At 39.2% G+C, this 14,220-nt stretch overlaps 1 protein-coding gene across 1 annotated transcript; it reads left to right on the top strand.

Annotated features, from left to right (window-relative positions):
* Positions 1-2,354: 2,354 nt before the first annotated feature.
* Positions 2,355-3,841, top strand: twist1b (twist family bHLH transcription factor 1b). Its single transcript, XM_023802518.2, has 2 exons — positions 2,355-3,050; positions 3,332-3,841. Exon 1 carries the CDS (start codon positions 2,504-2,506, stop codon positions 3,023-3,025), a length of 522 nt encoding a protein of 173 aa, XP_023658286.1. The 5' UTR covers positions 2,355-2,503; the 3' UTR covers positions 3,026-3,050; positions 3,332-3,841.
* The last annotated feature ends 10,379 nt before the right edge of the window (positions 3,842-14,220 follow it).

A 14,220-nucleotide genomic window follows, 5' to 3' on the forward strand; every position in this document is an offset into this window, starting at 1 on the left:
CTGGCCCTGCTGTAAAGTGCAAAGGTAAAAAAAATATATGCTCAGGACATTCTCCAAATATTTTCATAAAATGATTATGTGGTAAACATTTGATTTCTTCTTTAAAATGCTGGCTTGCACTCCTAATAATCTGCTACAATAATATTCATCTTTGGCAAACTGTCTTTTGGCACACCTTTACATTTTGCTTCAGTTTATTAAATCACAATATTCATGAAAAAACCCACTGTGATAAGCCTATAGTTTTCAGCTAGTTCTAATCCACCCAAAATCTACCGCTGTTACGTCAGTTCAAAAGTGCATCATTTTTTAATTTAGCAGTGTTTTTCAGCTGAAACCGTCTGGCTTACAAAAATAACACTGTCTGAATATCTTCTTTGAAATGCATTAAATAGATAGGTAATGTGAAAACGCAGCGGTCTTCAGAGGTATAAGATTCGAAATGAATTCTGGACAGTTGTTTATTTTTACTCTGCTCCGTTTCATTCAGCGTTTTTGTTTCGAACATTGTTCAAAATCGTGCCGCATAATTTGTGAGTAATTTTACACACTTGAATACAATATTTTAAAAACGTTGTTTATTTTGCATTCTACTGGGAAACATAATAGCTCTCATGTAGAGTTTATCCTAAAATCTTTAATGACAAAGCCAGAGGACATGACCCCACACTAGGAGGGATAACTGAGCGAACACACACACTTTTCTTTACTGCTGAAAGCTTATCTGAACACTTTCAACCAGCCTCGGGCAAATTGCCAGAATGTAGCAAAACTAAAGTTATAACGACACAATTAATTATGGAATAACAACATTACGTTATTCACTTGTTAAGTTGTCAAATACAGATGAATATTACGCGTCTGCGTCAAAGGAAAATAATTTGCTGAGTCTAAGTGATATAAAATAAGTTTTTTATTAGCATTTTTGCATATATGAACTAAAAAGAATAAGGAGAAAACCAAAAGAAGGCTTTGTACACTGATTAATTTATTACTGTTATAGTCCTACACTATAGATTATATCTGAGATAAAAGAGAAAAAGTCACACATCTTATGCCTATATTATGGAAACTATGTAGCTGTTTATTAGAGGTCCAAGCACATTGTGCGGGAAGACTGATGTTTTTGTTTTAATACATGTGTGTTAAGTTGAAGTTGAAGCTCTTGGTTAAAGTTTCATTGGATTAAGAATATTCATTCTTAAATATTTTATAAATTGCATTTGAAATTGAACTGCATTTTAATTGTATTATAGTGAAATTTTGATTCAAAATTCAAAGTACGAAGGTGTGTCCTATCAGTACAGACAATTCGAGTGCTCGCGGGAAAGCAGTGTTAAGGATCTAGCCAGACTGAACACGGAGCACGTGCTTAACGAACAGTAAACACTGCGGTTTAATCATCGGCGGAAGATGTCGGAATGCTTAGGCGTGCACCCCCTTGCGGTAGCTATAAATACATACATACTGTACATACTTACATACAGACACACATATACTTACTACTGCTACTACTAATAATAATAACAATAATAATCGAAGAATGAGAAGAATCACTCGCTATCTTCATTAGGCTTCTGCATATGTTGTGGAACCTGAGTCACAAAAATAAATCAAAATTTAGGCCCACTGGACTGGTACGTAATCAGGTGTGACATATATATAGGCCTAGTGTGACCTATTGTGTTTCGAGTCAGATGACAATTTCAACCGTTTTTAAAAATCCTACGGAAAATCAGCGAAACATAATATCAGTTATTAGCGTGGTTTGTCAGCAATGAAGAACTGGGACTATACGGTGTTGTTTGTATATTGTATTACTTTGGTAATGCATGTAATTTTCCTGCTAAAATAGGCTATACAGTATTTTCCCATTTCATTTTACGCTATTTAAAAATATTTCCCCTTTTATTTACTATTTCATGGTACGTCATACGCAAATCTGATTAAAATATTTCAGCTCATCTCGCTATAGCGAAACACTTTTATTCATGCATATAAAACATGAAACACTGCACCATCGTTATACTAAGTGCGATGAAAACGTCAAATGTTTGCCCCTTTTGTGTTAATTAGTCCTCTTGGATGCAGCGTCTAAAACTGCCGACGGTCGGTAGTCGTTTACCGCGCTTCAAAATATAACGTACTGCAAGTTTTAAGTGCATACATCGTGAATACAACTTAAAGGGAATACTTGAATTGCGTGCACAGTATTTTCCTGTTTGACAGTTCCAAAGAATTATTATGCAGAAAGAAAACTTCTGAAATAGTTTTATGTCCATGTCCACCCCTCCATTCGCGCATCTGGTTTTCTTGACCAATCACGTCTTTCTCCAAAAAAACTTTCCGCCGTCCAGGATATAAGAGTGCTCAACACTTCCAAAAAGCGAGATGGATCGTCGTGGCCAAGTAGCCACTTCTGTGGGCATGGTGGCAAGTTTACCGTGCAAAAGGTCTAACTGGAATTTTTTGACGTTGAATAAATGAATCAATATAACTGCCTATGTTCAAGCTGAAACTGGTGTTTGAAGAAACGATGCAGAGCGATTCCTGCTCCCCAGTGTCTCCAGCGGACAGTCCCAGCAACAGTGAAGAAGAAGTCGACAGGCAGCAGAAAAGATGTGGAAGGAAGAGGAGATCGAGCAGAAGAAACGGGGAGGAATCAGATAGCCCGACCCATGGGAAAAGAGGGAAAAAATCCAACAGCAGCAGTCCGCAGTCTTTTGAGGAGCTTCAGACGCAGAGAGTTATGGCGAATGTGCGCGAGCGGCAGCGGACTCAGTCCCTCAACGAAGCCTTCGCGGCACTGCGGAAAATCATTCCCACTTTACCGTCAGACAAACTGAGCAAAATCCAGACCCTCAAACTGGCAGCCAGGTACATCGACTTTCTCTGCCAAGTGCTACAAAGTGATGAACTGGACTCTAAAATGGCAAGTTGTAGTTATGTGGCACACGAGAGACTAAGCTATGCCTTTTCTGTGTGGAGGATGGAGGGCGCGTGGTCCATGTCAACATCTCACTAGTCTGTGGATTTATAGGGCAAAGATGGTATGATTTGCTTTCAACATATTTTATGTCTGTTTGTTTGTTTCTTTGTTTGCTTTCCCGGCAATTAATCCAAAAACCAAGTAACGACATTAAATTATATATAAATTTGAAATCATAGGTACATTTTTTTTGTTTAAATAGTGAACATAAACTTTACCAGCGTAATAGAAATTGATCATACTTACTATAATAATACTCAGCCAAAAAACGGTTTTCTGCACTTAATATACTAAATTAATAATGGTTATCGGAATAATAACAATCGATATTCTTACCCACAGGTGACAGCGATCCCATTAGTTTCTGCAAGGGGGCAACTCGGGAATCCGATGCTGGATATGTGTGCAAAGCTGCAATATTTTCTGGAAAATATGATAAAAAGAAACCAAAGATAACAGAACGTAAAAAGCACTTAGAAAGGCCGTGGACAATCCAGAACTCTGCGTTTTGATATAAATTTAATTGTTCAGTTTGACAATGAATGTTGGAATTGTGTATTTCTTTATGCATGTCTTTTGACCAAGCCGTGCCGAGTCTGTGTTTGGCTCGTGGAAAAGGTGAAAGTGCATCGCCATTTCAGTTTCATGGCCGCCGGATTGTTACAGCCATGAAATGACTTGATATTTGGCTTTTACATATGCAAGACCTTTTGGATTAATATTTTGTCTCCAAAATACATTTATTTATTTATTAATTACATTTGTCGCAATGCAGAATAGATCCGGTGTCTAAATGCATTCGTACTTTTTGTAAATAACTGTATTTTTCTGCAATAAAATATGAATTTAAAACGCTTTTCCAAAACGCATATATTTAAATTATGCTTTAACTGCCGCGAAAAAACAGCAAGTCTACGCTGTGTCAAATGTTGTTCTTAAAAATCTCAAAGTTATTTCTGTTACAAAGAAGAAGGTGCATAATAACGTTGTGTCGGTACCAGTAAGATTGTTTCCTCCTTAAATAGTTTAATTCCACACGCATTAATTAAGGTTTGACTTTGTCGTGTGTACAACTTAGGCTACATTATAAGCATCAAAATAGATTGCGTCAGCAGATGGCCGTTATAGATCTGTCGTAGTTAAATATGTCATTTATGAGACTCGCAGTGACTATATTACCGTGTTGTGCGTGCAGTAATACCGCTTAGAGCCAAGCAAAGGTTTTGTTGCTATGCGTTAAGGGTAAAAGGTTAAAACTGTGAAGTACAAATGTTTTATGACCAATATAAACGTTGTTGTAGTTTCATTAGTTAGTTAAATAAGTTTGACAGATATAGTAGCTCTAACAGTACATAAAGCGTTAGTAAAAACGATAGAGGAAAAACAGGCCTAAGTCGCACAGGATTCATACATTAAATTACTTATATATTATTTAATCTGAAGTGTTTAAAACTAAAGTGGTCGCCAAACGAAACTCAACTAAACTTTGGAAAACTGAGCGAAATATATAAAGCAGGCAGATATGTGTACACCAGTTTACTGAAATGTATCTTGGGGAAGTGTAAACTGGTCTTCAAATTATCACTAAGCACTTTAATTTAACTACGTAGTTCTTGGAGAAATGCATAAAAAGTATAGAAAAATCCAAAGTGACATACATCAATGCTATTATTATTATTATTATTATTAATGATAATAATAATAATAATAATAATAATAAGAAGAAGAATAACGATTATATTAAAGTTAATTCCTAAAGAACAATTAGATTTATCTGTTGCACTCATGAAGAGCCATATGTAAAAATAAATAAGCCGTCAGTGGAGAACATTTACAGTTCTGCACAATTTAACAGGCAGCTCTGTGTTTGGTTATTCTTGGGAAGTTGGCTGATCAAGCATAATTGGCGATTTTACATCGCCGCTATATATTGCACCTGGTTGCACGGCGAAGGCAAATCTGACAAATGTCAAAAGATCCATACATTACCCTTTTCATGCGGGTTAAAAACAAAGTCTGGAAAAGCATTTTGGCCTAAACCCTGTTACATTCTTGGGAATCAAAACGAGTGGCCATTTGAACAAGGTGTGTAATTGGGTTTTGAGGTATGTATGGAATTTCCAGATGTCTATGAAATATAACACGCGTTTGACAGGTCACTGGGAGGCGGAGCGGGTTACAGGCCTAGCAAGCAGAACAAACGTATAGGCCCTGACAGTCATGATATTTAAGTAATGATTAGCAAATCGCGGTATAGTTAATATGACAGAGTATAACCCTTTAAAACTCATCGCAGTATGACATGTAGCACTTGACTTTAAATATTCCCCATTTAAGAGGCAGTATTATAGCGGAGCAAATGATCTTCATGATTTACAGTTGTTGTTGTTGTTATGATTATTATTATTATATTTTTTAGGTTTTTGGAAAACCAAAAACTAGGCAGGGTTTGAGTGTTGAAAGACATATTAAATATATGCATCCAGCCCCAAAAAGTCACATGGCCTGCACGGCTTTTAATGACTTTGGCACGTGTGACTTAATTGCATTGAATTAAAGTTATTTGGGCCGGACTGAGCACAGCTTTTCACAGGAAATTATCACATTTTCAGCTTCAGCGAAACAATATTTCAAAAGATTTGATCTAAAAAATGGGAATATGTTTGACGGAAACGGAAACTATTACAGCCTACTTAAGAAAGATCAAACCTAAGTGAAATGTATTTGCTGAGGCTAGTAAAGCTCTTACCTCTCATCAGAAAAGACCTGATCTTCGACATGCTGACAGACGACGGTAAAAGAGTGTGACGTGCACTCAAAAAATAATATATATTTTTTTGAGATACGTTTTAATGATCTGCGTGCTAAATGTTCATCATCGTGGCATGTATCTGTTAATGTCGGTCTTTTGCAGTGGTACGATCGCTCACGTATTTGTTTTTATCCTCCATACATCAGAAGTTTGAACACTTTCGGTCTGTTATATAGCATTTATTTCGAAATGAACTTAAGCGGGTGCTTTAAATTAGTAGATCAATTTGGCAAGTGAATTATTTTCTTGTGCCCCCCCCCCGCCCCCAGACCTTCTTTAACTTTGTAAACTACCCGTATAAATGTAGCCTAGTAGTAATTCAATATCTCCTTCGCTTCCCAGATAACACACATATGTTGAAATGACATTGATCAGACAAAAAGGTTGAAACAACGTTGATCTTCAATGTTTCACTTTATATCAACATTGAATCAAGGTTTTGCCACCAGCAATTTTTCAATATTGAAATTCTGACCTAAAATCAATTTAGTTTCAAAATTTGATAATTTAACTATAATTCAACGTTGAAACAATAACATGGTACTATCTGGGATTGCTCTTGGTTGATTATAAGGTTTATCGTATATCGGCGTGTTACCAGTTTATGTACAACAACAAAAAATCCGGGATTACTCTGAATTATTATTATTATTATTATTATTATTATTATTATTATTAGATACACATAATACAACATTACCCCCTTAAAACAATCTGAAACTATTATTCAATGTCTTATGCATATACTCTTGACTAAATCTTCCATTTAAATAAACGAAATTATGCACTGTTGTTGCATTACAATTTTTCACATACAGTAAATAATATAGCATATTTCTATATGCAGATCTACCTGGTGTCCCGCAGCGTGAGATTTTTCAGCAGACTACCCTGCATTGAAATAAAAGATACATTGACGATGCATCGCAGTAGAATCGCTACATTACTAGCGATACTTTGTTTGGAATGTGCGTTGTCATCACATCCGTATTATTTTTCCTGTAAGTGATAAGTTAATGAACGTAGTAGTTTCGCAAAACATTTTCCGCCAAAATCATAATGTTTTCGGTGTGGGGCATCATAGTACGTCACTGGGGGGCAGGTGAAGCACTGAATATAAATAGCCTTAATGGCTGACACATGGAGATTTGGAAGACCTATTATTAACTCCTGGAACAAAACCCCTGGTGATGTTCTCCTCTGTCCCTATTTAGCATTAGGAAGTTTTGCTGTGATTTGGCCTGTCTTATCCTTGCTTAAAGTACACATTCCAGGTGCTCTTAGACCACTGGCTTGCAGTGCATGGCCTTTGCTGATTGATGCTTTTTTTCAGATGTTATTCTATGTCTAATCAAACAGAGACAGTAAACAGATGTGAGTTTTCTCTACTCTTCCAGCATGTTAAGAGGCATGAAGGTTTGGATACAGATTTGACATTTAACGTGTATGATCTTGCATGACCTTTATAGGCTGGGATATCTTTAGATCTGATTGTCCAGTGTTTGTAAAACAGAGGATATCTGAGCAGCGGCATTTTGGCCAAGTGAAACATGTAGTGATGTGTAAAAGGACACGATGATGGACACATGCATGCACACTTCCTGCCGGCACTCTCAGAGAAGCCCCCTGATACTGCTGTGCACACAGAGAGAGATAGATGTTGTCTCAGCGCTGTGTGATGTGTTTGCCTGACCCCATGTGCTTTTTGAAGTTTCTCCTAGAAAAAACAGGAACAAAAGGAGAGCTATTTTTTGATTAGGATCAATTTTTGATTATTATACAGTATTTCCTTCACCATAGATGAATGTGACGAATAGCAAACAGCTGATGTGCGGATGAGTATAAGGCAGGGTTTCCCAATCCGGTCCTCAGGGACCTGCAGACGGTCCACGTTTTTGCTCCCTCCGAGATCCCTGCCAGACAGTCCACGTTTTTGCTCCCTCCGAGCTCCCTGCCAGACAGTCCATGTTTTTGCTCCCTCCGAGATCCCTGCCAGTCAGTCCACGTTTTTGCTCCCTCTGAGCTCCCTGCCAGACAGTCCATGTAATTGCTCCCTCCGAGATCCCTGCCAGTCAGTCCACGTTTTTGCTCCCTCCGAGCTCCCTGCCAGACAGACCACATTTTTGCTCCCTCCCAGTTCCAGGTAGGATAAAGGTACAGAAATTGGTAAAGTGGTATAAAGTCTGGTATTTATATATACATACAGGCAAAGATAAGGAATATAATTTTCAGGGGTTATATGCTGAGATGTTGGTACTCCCCAATGGTGCCCTTCAGTGTTTTACTGAAGTGTGTATGTGTGTGTGTGTGTGTGTGTGTGTGTGAGAGAGAGAGAGAGAGAGAGAGACTGGGAACACCTTATTCGGACACAATGTCCCCACAACGTGATGAATGCCTGTTTTTTTTCCCTTTTGGGGACCAGTTTCCTGCATAAATTCTGTAGATGATTATAGTTGATGATTTACACAAAATTACATTGGTTTCTGGTAGGAAAAAAGCCAGAAACCTATCAATGATGACCAGATAATTTGATGTTTGACATATGTGTAAATGATATAAAGTGTTATAATATGAGTATTTTGTCAGTGTTAAAAAGTTAGTGTTTTATTTAATATTGATGCTACGAAAAATCACTTAGATCTATTTAGTTATTCCTCCTTCCTTTTCTGTCATGTAAATTGGTGACCTATAAGATACTTTATTTTTTAAAGCCATATCTCAAATCCTCTTTGAACTGACACCTTTTTCCCATGAAGTCCTTGACATGTCACCCCCCCCCCCGACCCACAAAAAAAATTAAAAACCTGTGTGTCACATCAACTTTTTAAGAAAGATTAGCAACCACCTGTGGAAATGAAATGAAGTCTGGTATTACAGATACCTCACGTTGGTACTTTCATGAAGGATGCCATCGCTATGCCCTCTTGTGGCACGGAGAGCAGACCAACGCCGTCCTTTTGTGCTCTGATTAATCTGTTAAGTATGTCAGTATGTGTAAGTGCAGGGTAGCCAGTGAGAACAGGCTGAAGTCCGTCCTTTTCGGATTCACTATGTCTTTAAACTTTGGCCCTTATATCATCTCATTCATGCTTCCTTTCTGCACTGTAACGTTCCAATGAAGGCAAAGAAAAAATGCGATTTACCATCCAAAAGTAACATGAACAACATGATTAAAGCTACATCAACATTTAAAAAAAATCTCCATGAAATTGGGAATGATGAACGAAAATATTAAATTAATTGTACTAATTCAGTAATTAGTTGAAATGACTGGGGCCAATAGCTCTGTAGTTTGGCTGCCTGTGGGCTGCGCTTGAGGTCGGTGTCCTCAGTTCATCTTACAAGAAATGTGTTCTAGTCCTGTGCTCTTAAACGCAACGTCCAGCCTGCTGAGGCTCAGTTTGACTTTCTGCCATCAAGTAAACAGACTCCAGTCTTTATTAGCAGTATTTCAGCACAATATTAGCTGTGCACTTATTCCTACAGACTCTAGGAATTCTGCAAAAGGTCGGGCCTGTGGCATTCTCCTTATCTTTTCTGTAAACTGTAAGCATAAATTGATGAAGTTAAAGATATACTCCAAAATTTTTTATAATGTCAGCAGATGATGAAGACTTTCAATGATATTGCCTGTCGATGAAAACTAGGGATGTTGATTTAATTACCAAAAGCTGCAAATTATGTAACTCAACTTTTCTTTCGTTTCTACACTTAAAAGCCGCTCTTAGGAGGAAAATGTGTCGATAATATCCTCTAATGAAGTAGTTTATTTCTCTATACTTATCACAGGTACTGCAATGCTGTTTAAATTAATGATTTGATTAAAGATTTCAGTAAGCTAAAGATGTAATATATACATACTAAAGGAATGGAATAAGTAATGTCTGAAAGCAGAATTCCAGTTTTGTCACCGATAACCGCACGGTTCATGGTCTGACGAGATCATTCCGCCCCATGCATGGTACCCAGAAAAAGACAGGGACCAGGGCCTCCCCCTCGCATGTGCGGCGCGGTGAGAGTGAGCCCCTCACTCCGTGTTTATGTTCCGTGTGATGCACGCCACCCAGGCAGCGGACAAGACACGGATCAGGGAGCCTGCGAGGGATACCAGTGATGTCACAGACAGGAAATGGCCGGGAAGTCTTGGCACTTCTCTGCGTGACTCACCGGCCGTTGGCTCAGGAGCGGCCCTGTGAAAATAAACAGGGCGTCAGGGAGCAGCGCAGGGCTACGCAATGGTACCGCGGAGCCGTACGGAAAATAAAAGCTGATTTTTCACTTCTGTGCACTGTTTATTTGTGTTATCCAGTTGTCCATAAATAAAGGCTCTTTCAACAGGAAGGATAAACACACGGGCAAGTGGAAAAACAGTTAAAATCCAGAGCTATGATTTCAAATGTTCCTGTTTATGTTTGAGTGTGTTTGCGGACCTGTACGTTTGAACGAGAGTCAGGACTTCTGCTTTCCGAAAGGACGAAGGAAAACTAGAAAGAAAGAAAGCTAGAAAAAGTCAGTCCCCCGATAGAATGTAAACTATTTTGCTTTCATGGTGGTTCAGCTAATTTTGCTGTGAAATCATACACCCACTTATCCCGCCAGAGAGCCCTCGCACATGTGGCTATGGATGGTATGCACTTTAAAATGATACCTAGCCAATGCAAAGCAGTGCAAAACTCTGCAGTTTGAGATTAGACGCCACAGGAATAATACACTCAGGCTATGCAGTCGCTGCTTTAATTCACTATAAATGAAGAATAGCATAGTTTGAGCTTATCTCAGAAATTAGATTTCATTAAATTAAATTATAGTCTGCAGTTGTCCACCCGACATGGAATATTCAGGGATTTGTAGTCACGCTGAAAAGGAATTCCTAGCCTAGCTATCTTTACATTTAATTGTAACAGATTTTATATTTGGTATATGAACTGATTATAGCGTAAATGCCTAAATAATGAACTAATTATGGTTAATATTTGTAACTAATGTTATTTCATATGAGCTATATATAAGCTATGTGCTAATACTACCCAAATCTATCTGTCCACCCTCCATCATTCATCCATCATCCATCCATCCATCCATCCATCCCTCTTCTACCCACTTATCCCAGTCAGGGTCACGCTATCATTTTAGAAATGTGAAATGAAATGAATTCTGACAGTTGTTATACATCATTCATTCATGAATATTTATTTATATTACTTCCTATTAGTCAAACGCTTATTGATTGATATCTCTTACCTCTGCATCCTGATATATCCCATTATTCGTTAATTCATATTTGCCATTGAACTGCAGTAAATATCAAATAGAACAATCATAATGCTGTCACCGTACACGCTAATAACTGAAACGAATAAACAAAGGACTCTGGGTCCGTAAGCAGTGCACCTCCTCTGGACCTTCCAGTGCTTTCCCAACCTCGCAGTGCAGCTTCATATCCCATAGCGGCATTTGTTCTTTGCTTTTCATCCTCGTCTCTGGAGTGTACTATTTTACAAATTACATCGCCAGATGTCCTTATTACTCGCATTTCTGCCAGTGATTTATGATTCCGTGCAGTTTTGTCAGACCCCTGTTGCCACTGCATCAGGATGACAGACAGTGCGGCAGGCAGAGCTCCTGAGAATTCGCCCGTGGTTCCAGTGAGGAATGGCGCCTCCCGCAGACCCCCCGGATGTGTGGGTGCCGCTCCATTTAGGTACTGCGGCCCTAAAAAGCCGTGGTGTGCTGCACTGTCACAGTGGGGGCAGTGATGGTCACTGGTTTACTGCACCTGTACAGAAGCCCTTGACCTGTGAAAGCGGGGAGTTTAAGCAGCAAAGTCCGGGTGGTGTGTGGCCCTGCAGGTTAGGCCTCTATAGCCTTCAGCTGCGGGTTCAAATCTCAAGGCCAGCAGAGTGCTGCCATTATAGGGCTCTTGAGCAAGGCCTGTCACCCCAGTTGTGGCAGGAGTGCTGCACGCTGGCTGATCCTGCACTGTGACCCATAAACTTGTATGTCTCATGGAGAGCAAAATGGAATAAGCAAAAAAAAAACAATTTCCCCTTTAAGGTGAATAAAGTATTATTGTTATTGCACTAAAATGGGACATATATCGCATCTGTTGCATTAAAAGCGCACGCTAATGCACATACTGTGCTAAACTGTCAATAATTTGACATGCTGAACCAATATGAAACTGCATTTTGCATTTTGTAATCAAATGACATGTCAGCACACATATTGCATTGGAATGGCACACCAATACATATACTGGTCCTGCGCTCTGCACAGCTACTGCACTAAAATGGCCCTCAAATTAACCTGCTGTAATTCAGATAAAGTTATCACTCATTGTCTGAATGCACAATATTGAGAGAGGACAGAGCTAAGGGTTTTGCTCATGAGCTTCCAGACTGGCATGTTTGGCTGTGCAGTAGAGAATTAGAATATCACTGCCAAACGTATCCATGATCCACCGCTTATTATACCATGTTATAACACCATCTTCACTCTGATGTTATGGATGCACAAAAACTAGTGGCACTGCATTGTCTGTAGCATACATGTGTGTTGCCCCATTCAGGGTGCTGCCCACCTCATTACCGAAACGTACTGGTATCGGGCCTAAATCGTCTTACTGCATAAGCAATCACTGAAAATAAACATGCAATTCAGAGATTAAGTTGAGAAAATCAAATGAGTATGTTTACCAACACACCATAAGCAAAGATGGTCCTTTTGTTTATGTGGATGATTCTGGAATTTGGCATCACAGCATCTGAGTTCCTGTCCGCCTGAATGACCGCAATAATAATTACATTGTTGCTGTAATCGTTTACAAATGTTCAATCAAAGCAAACCTGTAGACATGATTCTCGTATAAATGATGCTGGTAAAGGGAAGGATATCAATATCTCAGAAATGTTCTTCTTTTCAGTACAAATTAAGAGCTTCAGGTTAGCTGCTTCAATCACATCTTTCTTAGCTTGAAATCATGCAAATTACAGTGACACTCTAAGCAGTACACTGGGGGGCAGTGCAGATTCTGCCTTTTGGGTAACTGGTCTTCCATGAGAATCCCCCCTTTCTCCCCCAGTGGGGCTGATTTTCAATGAGTGCTAAGCCTTAATTAACCTGGGGGGGGGCCAGCAGGGCTGCCCCACTTAGCCACAAAGTGACAGAGATCTGATGCGCAGAATCAATGGATCGTTACTCTCTACTGCACAAATTTTCTGGCTCTGACTTCACCATAGACGAATCATCAGGCAGCACGTAGCTGTTACCCTATCAGAATCAGTTTTATTAGCTAAGCATGCATGCATACAGTATCGACCCTAGCTGATGTAGCCCAATAGGCTTGCCAGCGCCCCATGTCCAAGACAAAGTGAAATTGGATGGCAGAACCACTTGCTTCAGATAAACTACTCTAAGGGTGATGATACACAGGGCAACTTTTTGAGCACCGTTGCTGGGTAATATTGCTGATCAGTGTTTCTTGGACATTTTCCCATTGATATTGGGTAACAAATCTCTATTTGAAAAAACTCTGATCAGCAGTGGGCAACTTTTCGTGATCATCCAGATCCATATGAGTTGCCCTTTGTCTCACCTGGTGGGCAATCACCTGGTAGTATTGTTCAGAAAGTCACCCCACATATCATCAAAATAGCTGATGTGGTCTCCTTTGAAGATGTTGTTTTTGGTACATAATAAGGATCCAGCTCCCCATCCGCTTCTTTAGACAAGCCAGGAAGTTTCAGCTGGACAAAGACCAGCCCTCCGCTGTCAAATTTACCCACTAATATGTCTGAGAATCAGATTCACGGTTCTGCAAGTTGAGCTGACATTTGGGGTGCAAAGAACCAATTTAGTGTTATTTAATGTCACAAAAAATGTCACTTGTTTTAATGAAACTTAATTTAACACAATGTAGACAAATAGATCCTACATATAATATTCATAATATTATTTCTATAATCTATAATTCTAATAAATGTGTCACACATAAGTTATGACATAAGTGTCATAGGTGTTAGGTAGGCCTTTAACCTATATGTTCAAGTAAAGTGAAGCCCATTAGAGGGCATTTGAGTTTGTTTGTTTATTCTGAATTGTTTTGTTTAGTCGTTTTCTATATATATAAATATCAGCACAGGACATCAGCTAGCCGAACGCAAGTGAGCATGAGTAAGAACAGATCAGAAAAGCAACAATAACAAGTGCTTGGCATGTAAACAATGCCTTGTGTATGCTGTGCGCCCCCCCCCCCCCCCACCCCGTGTGAGTATCTGAGTTATATCACTGGGGGGCCCTAACCCTTCCCTGAGTTGTTTTCCTGGCGAACAGTCAGGCCTGATCTGGCCTCTTTGATGCAGTCGCCCCTTTGCCTCATTTCCCAACCGGAGCCTGACGTGAGTCTCTGACGCATCACAGA

Source organism: Paramormyrops kingsleyae, chromosome 9 (genome assembly GCF_048594095.1).
Source record: "Paramormyrops kingsleyae isolate MSU_618 chromosome 9, PKINGS_0.4, whole genome shotgun sequence".
Taxonomy (NCBI): domain Eukaryota; kingdom Metazoa; phylum Chordata; class Actinopteri; order Osteoglossiformes; family Mormyridae; genus Paramormyrops; species Paramormyrops kingsleyae.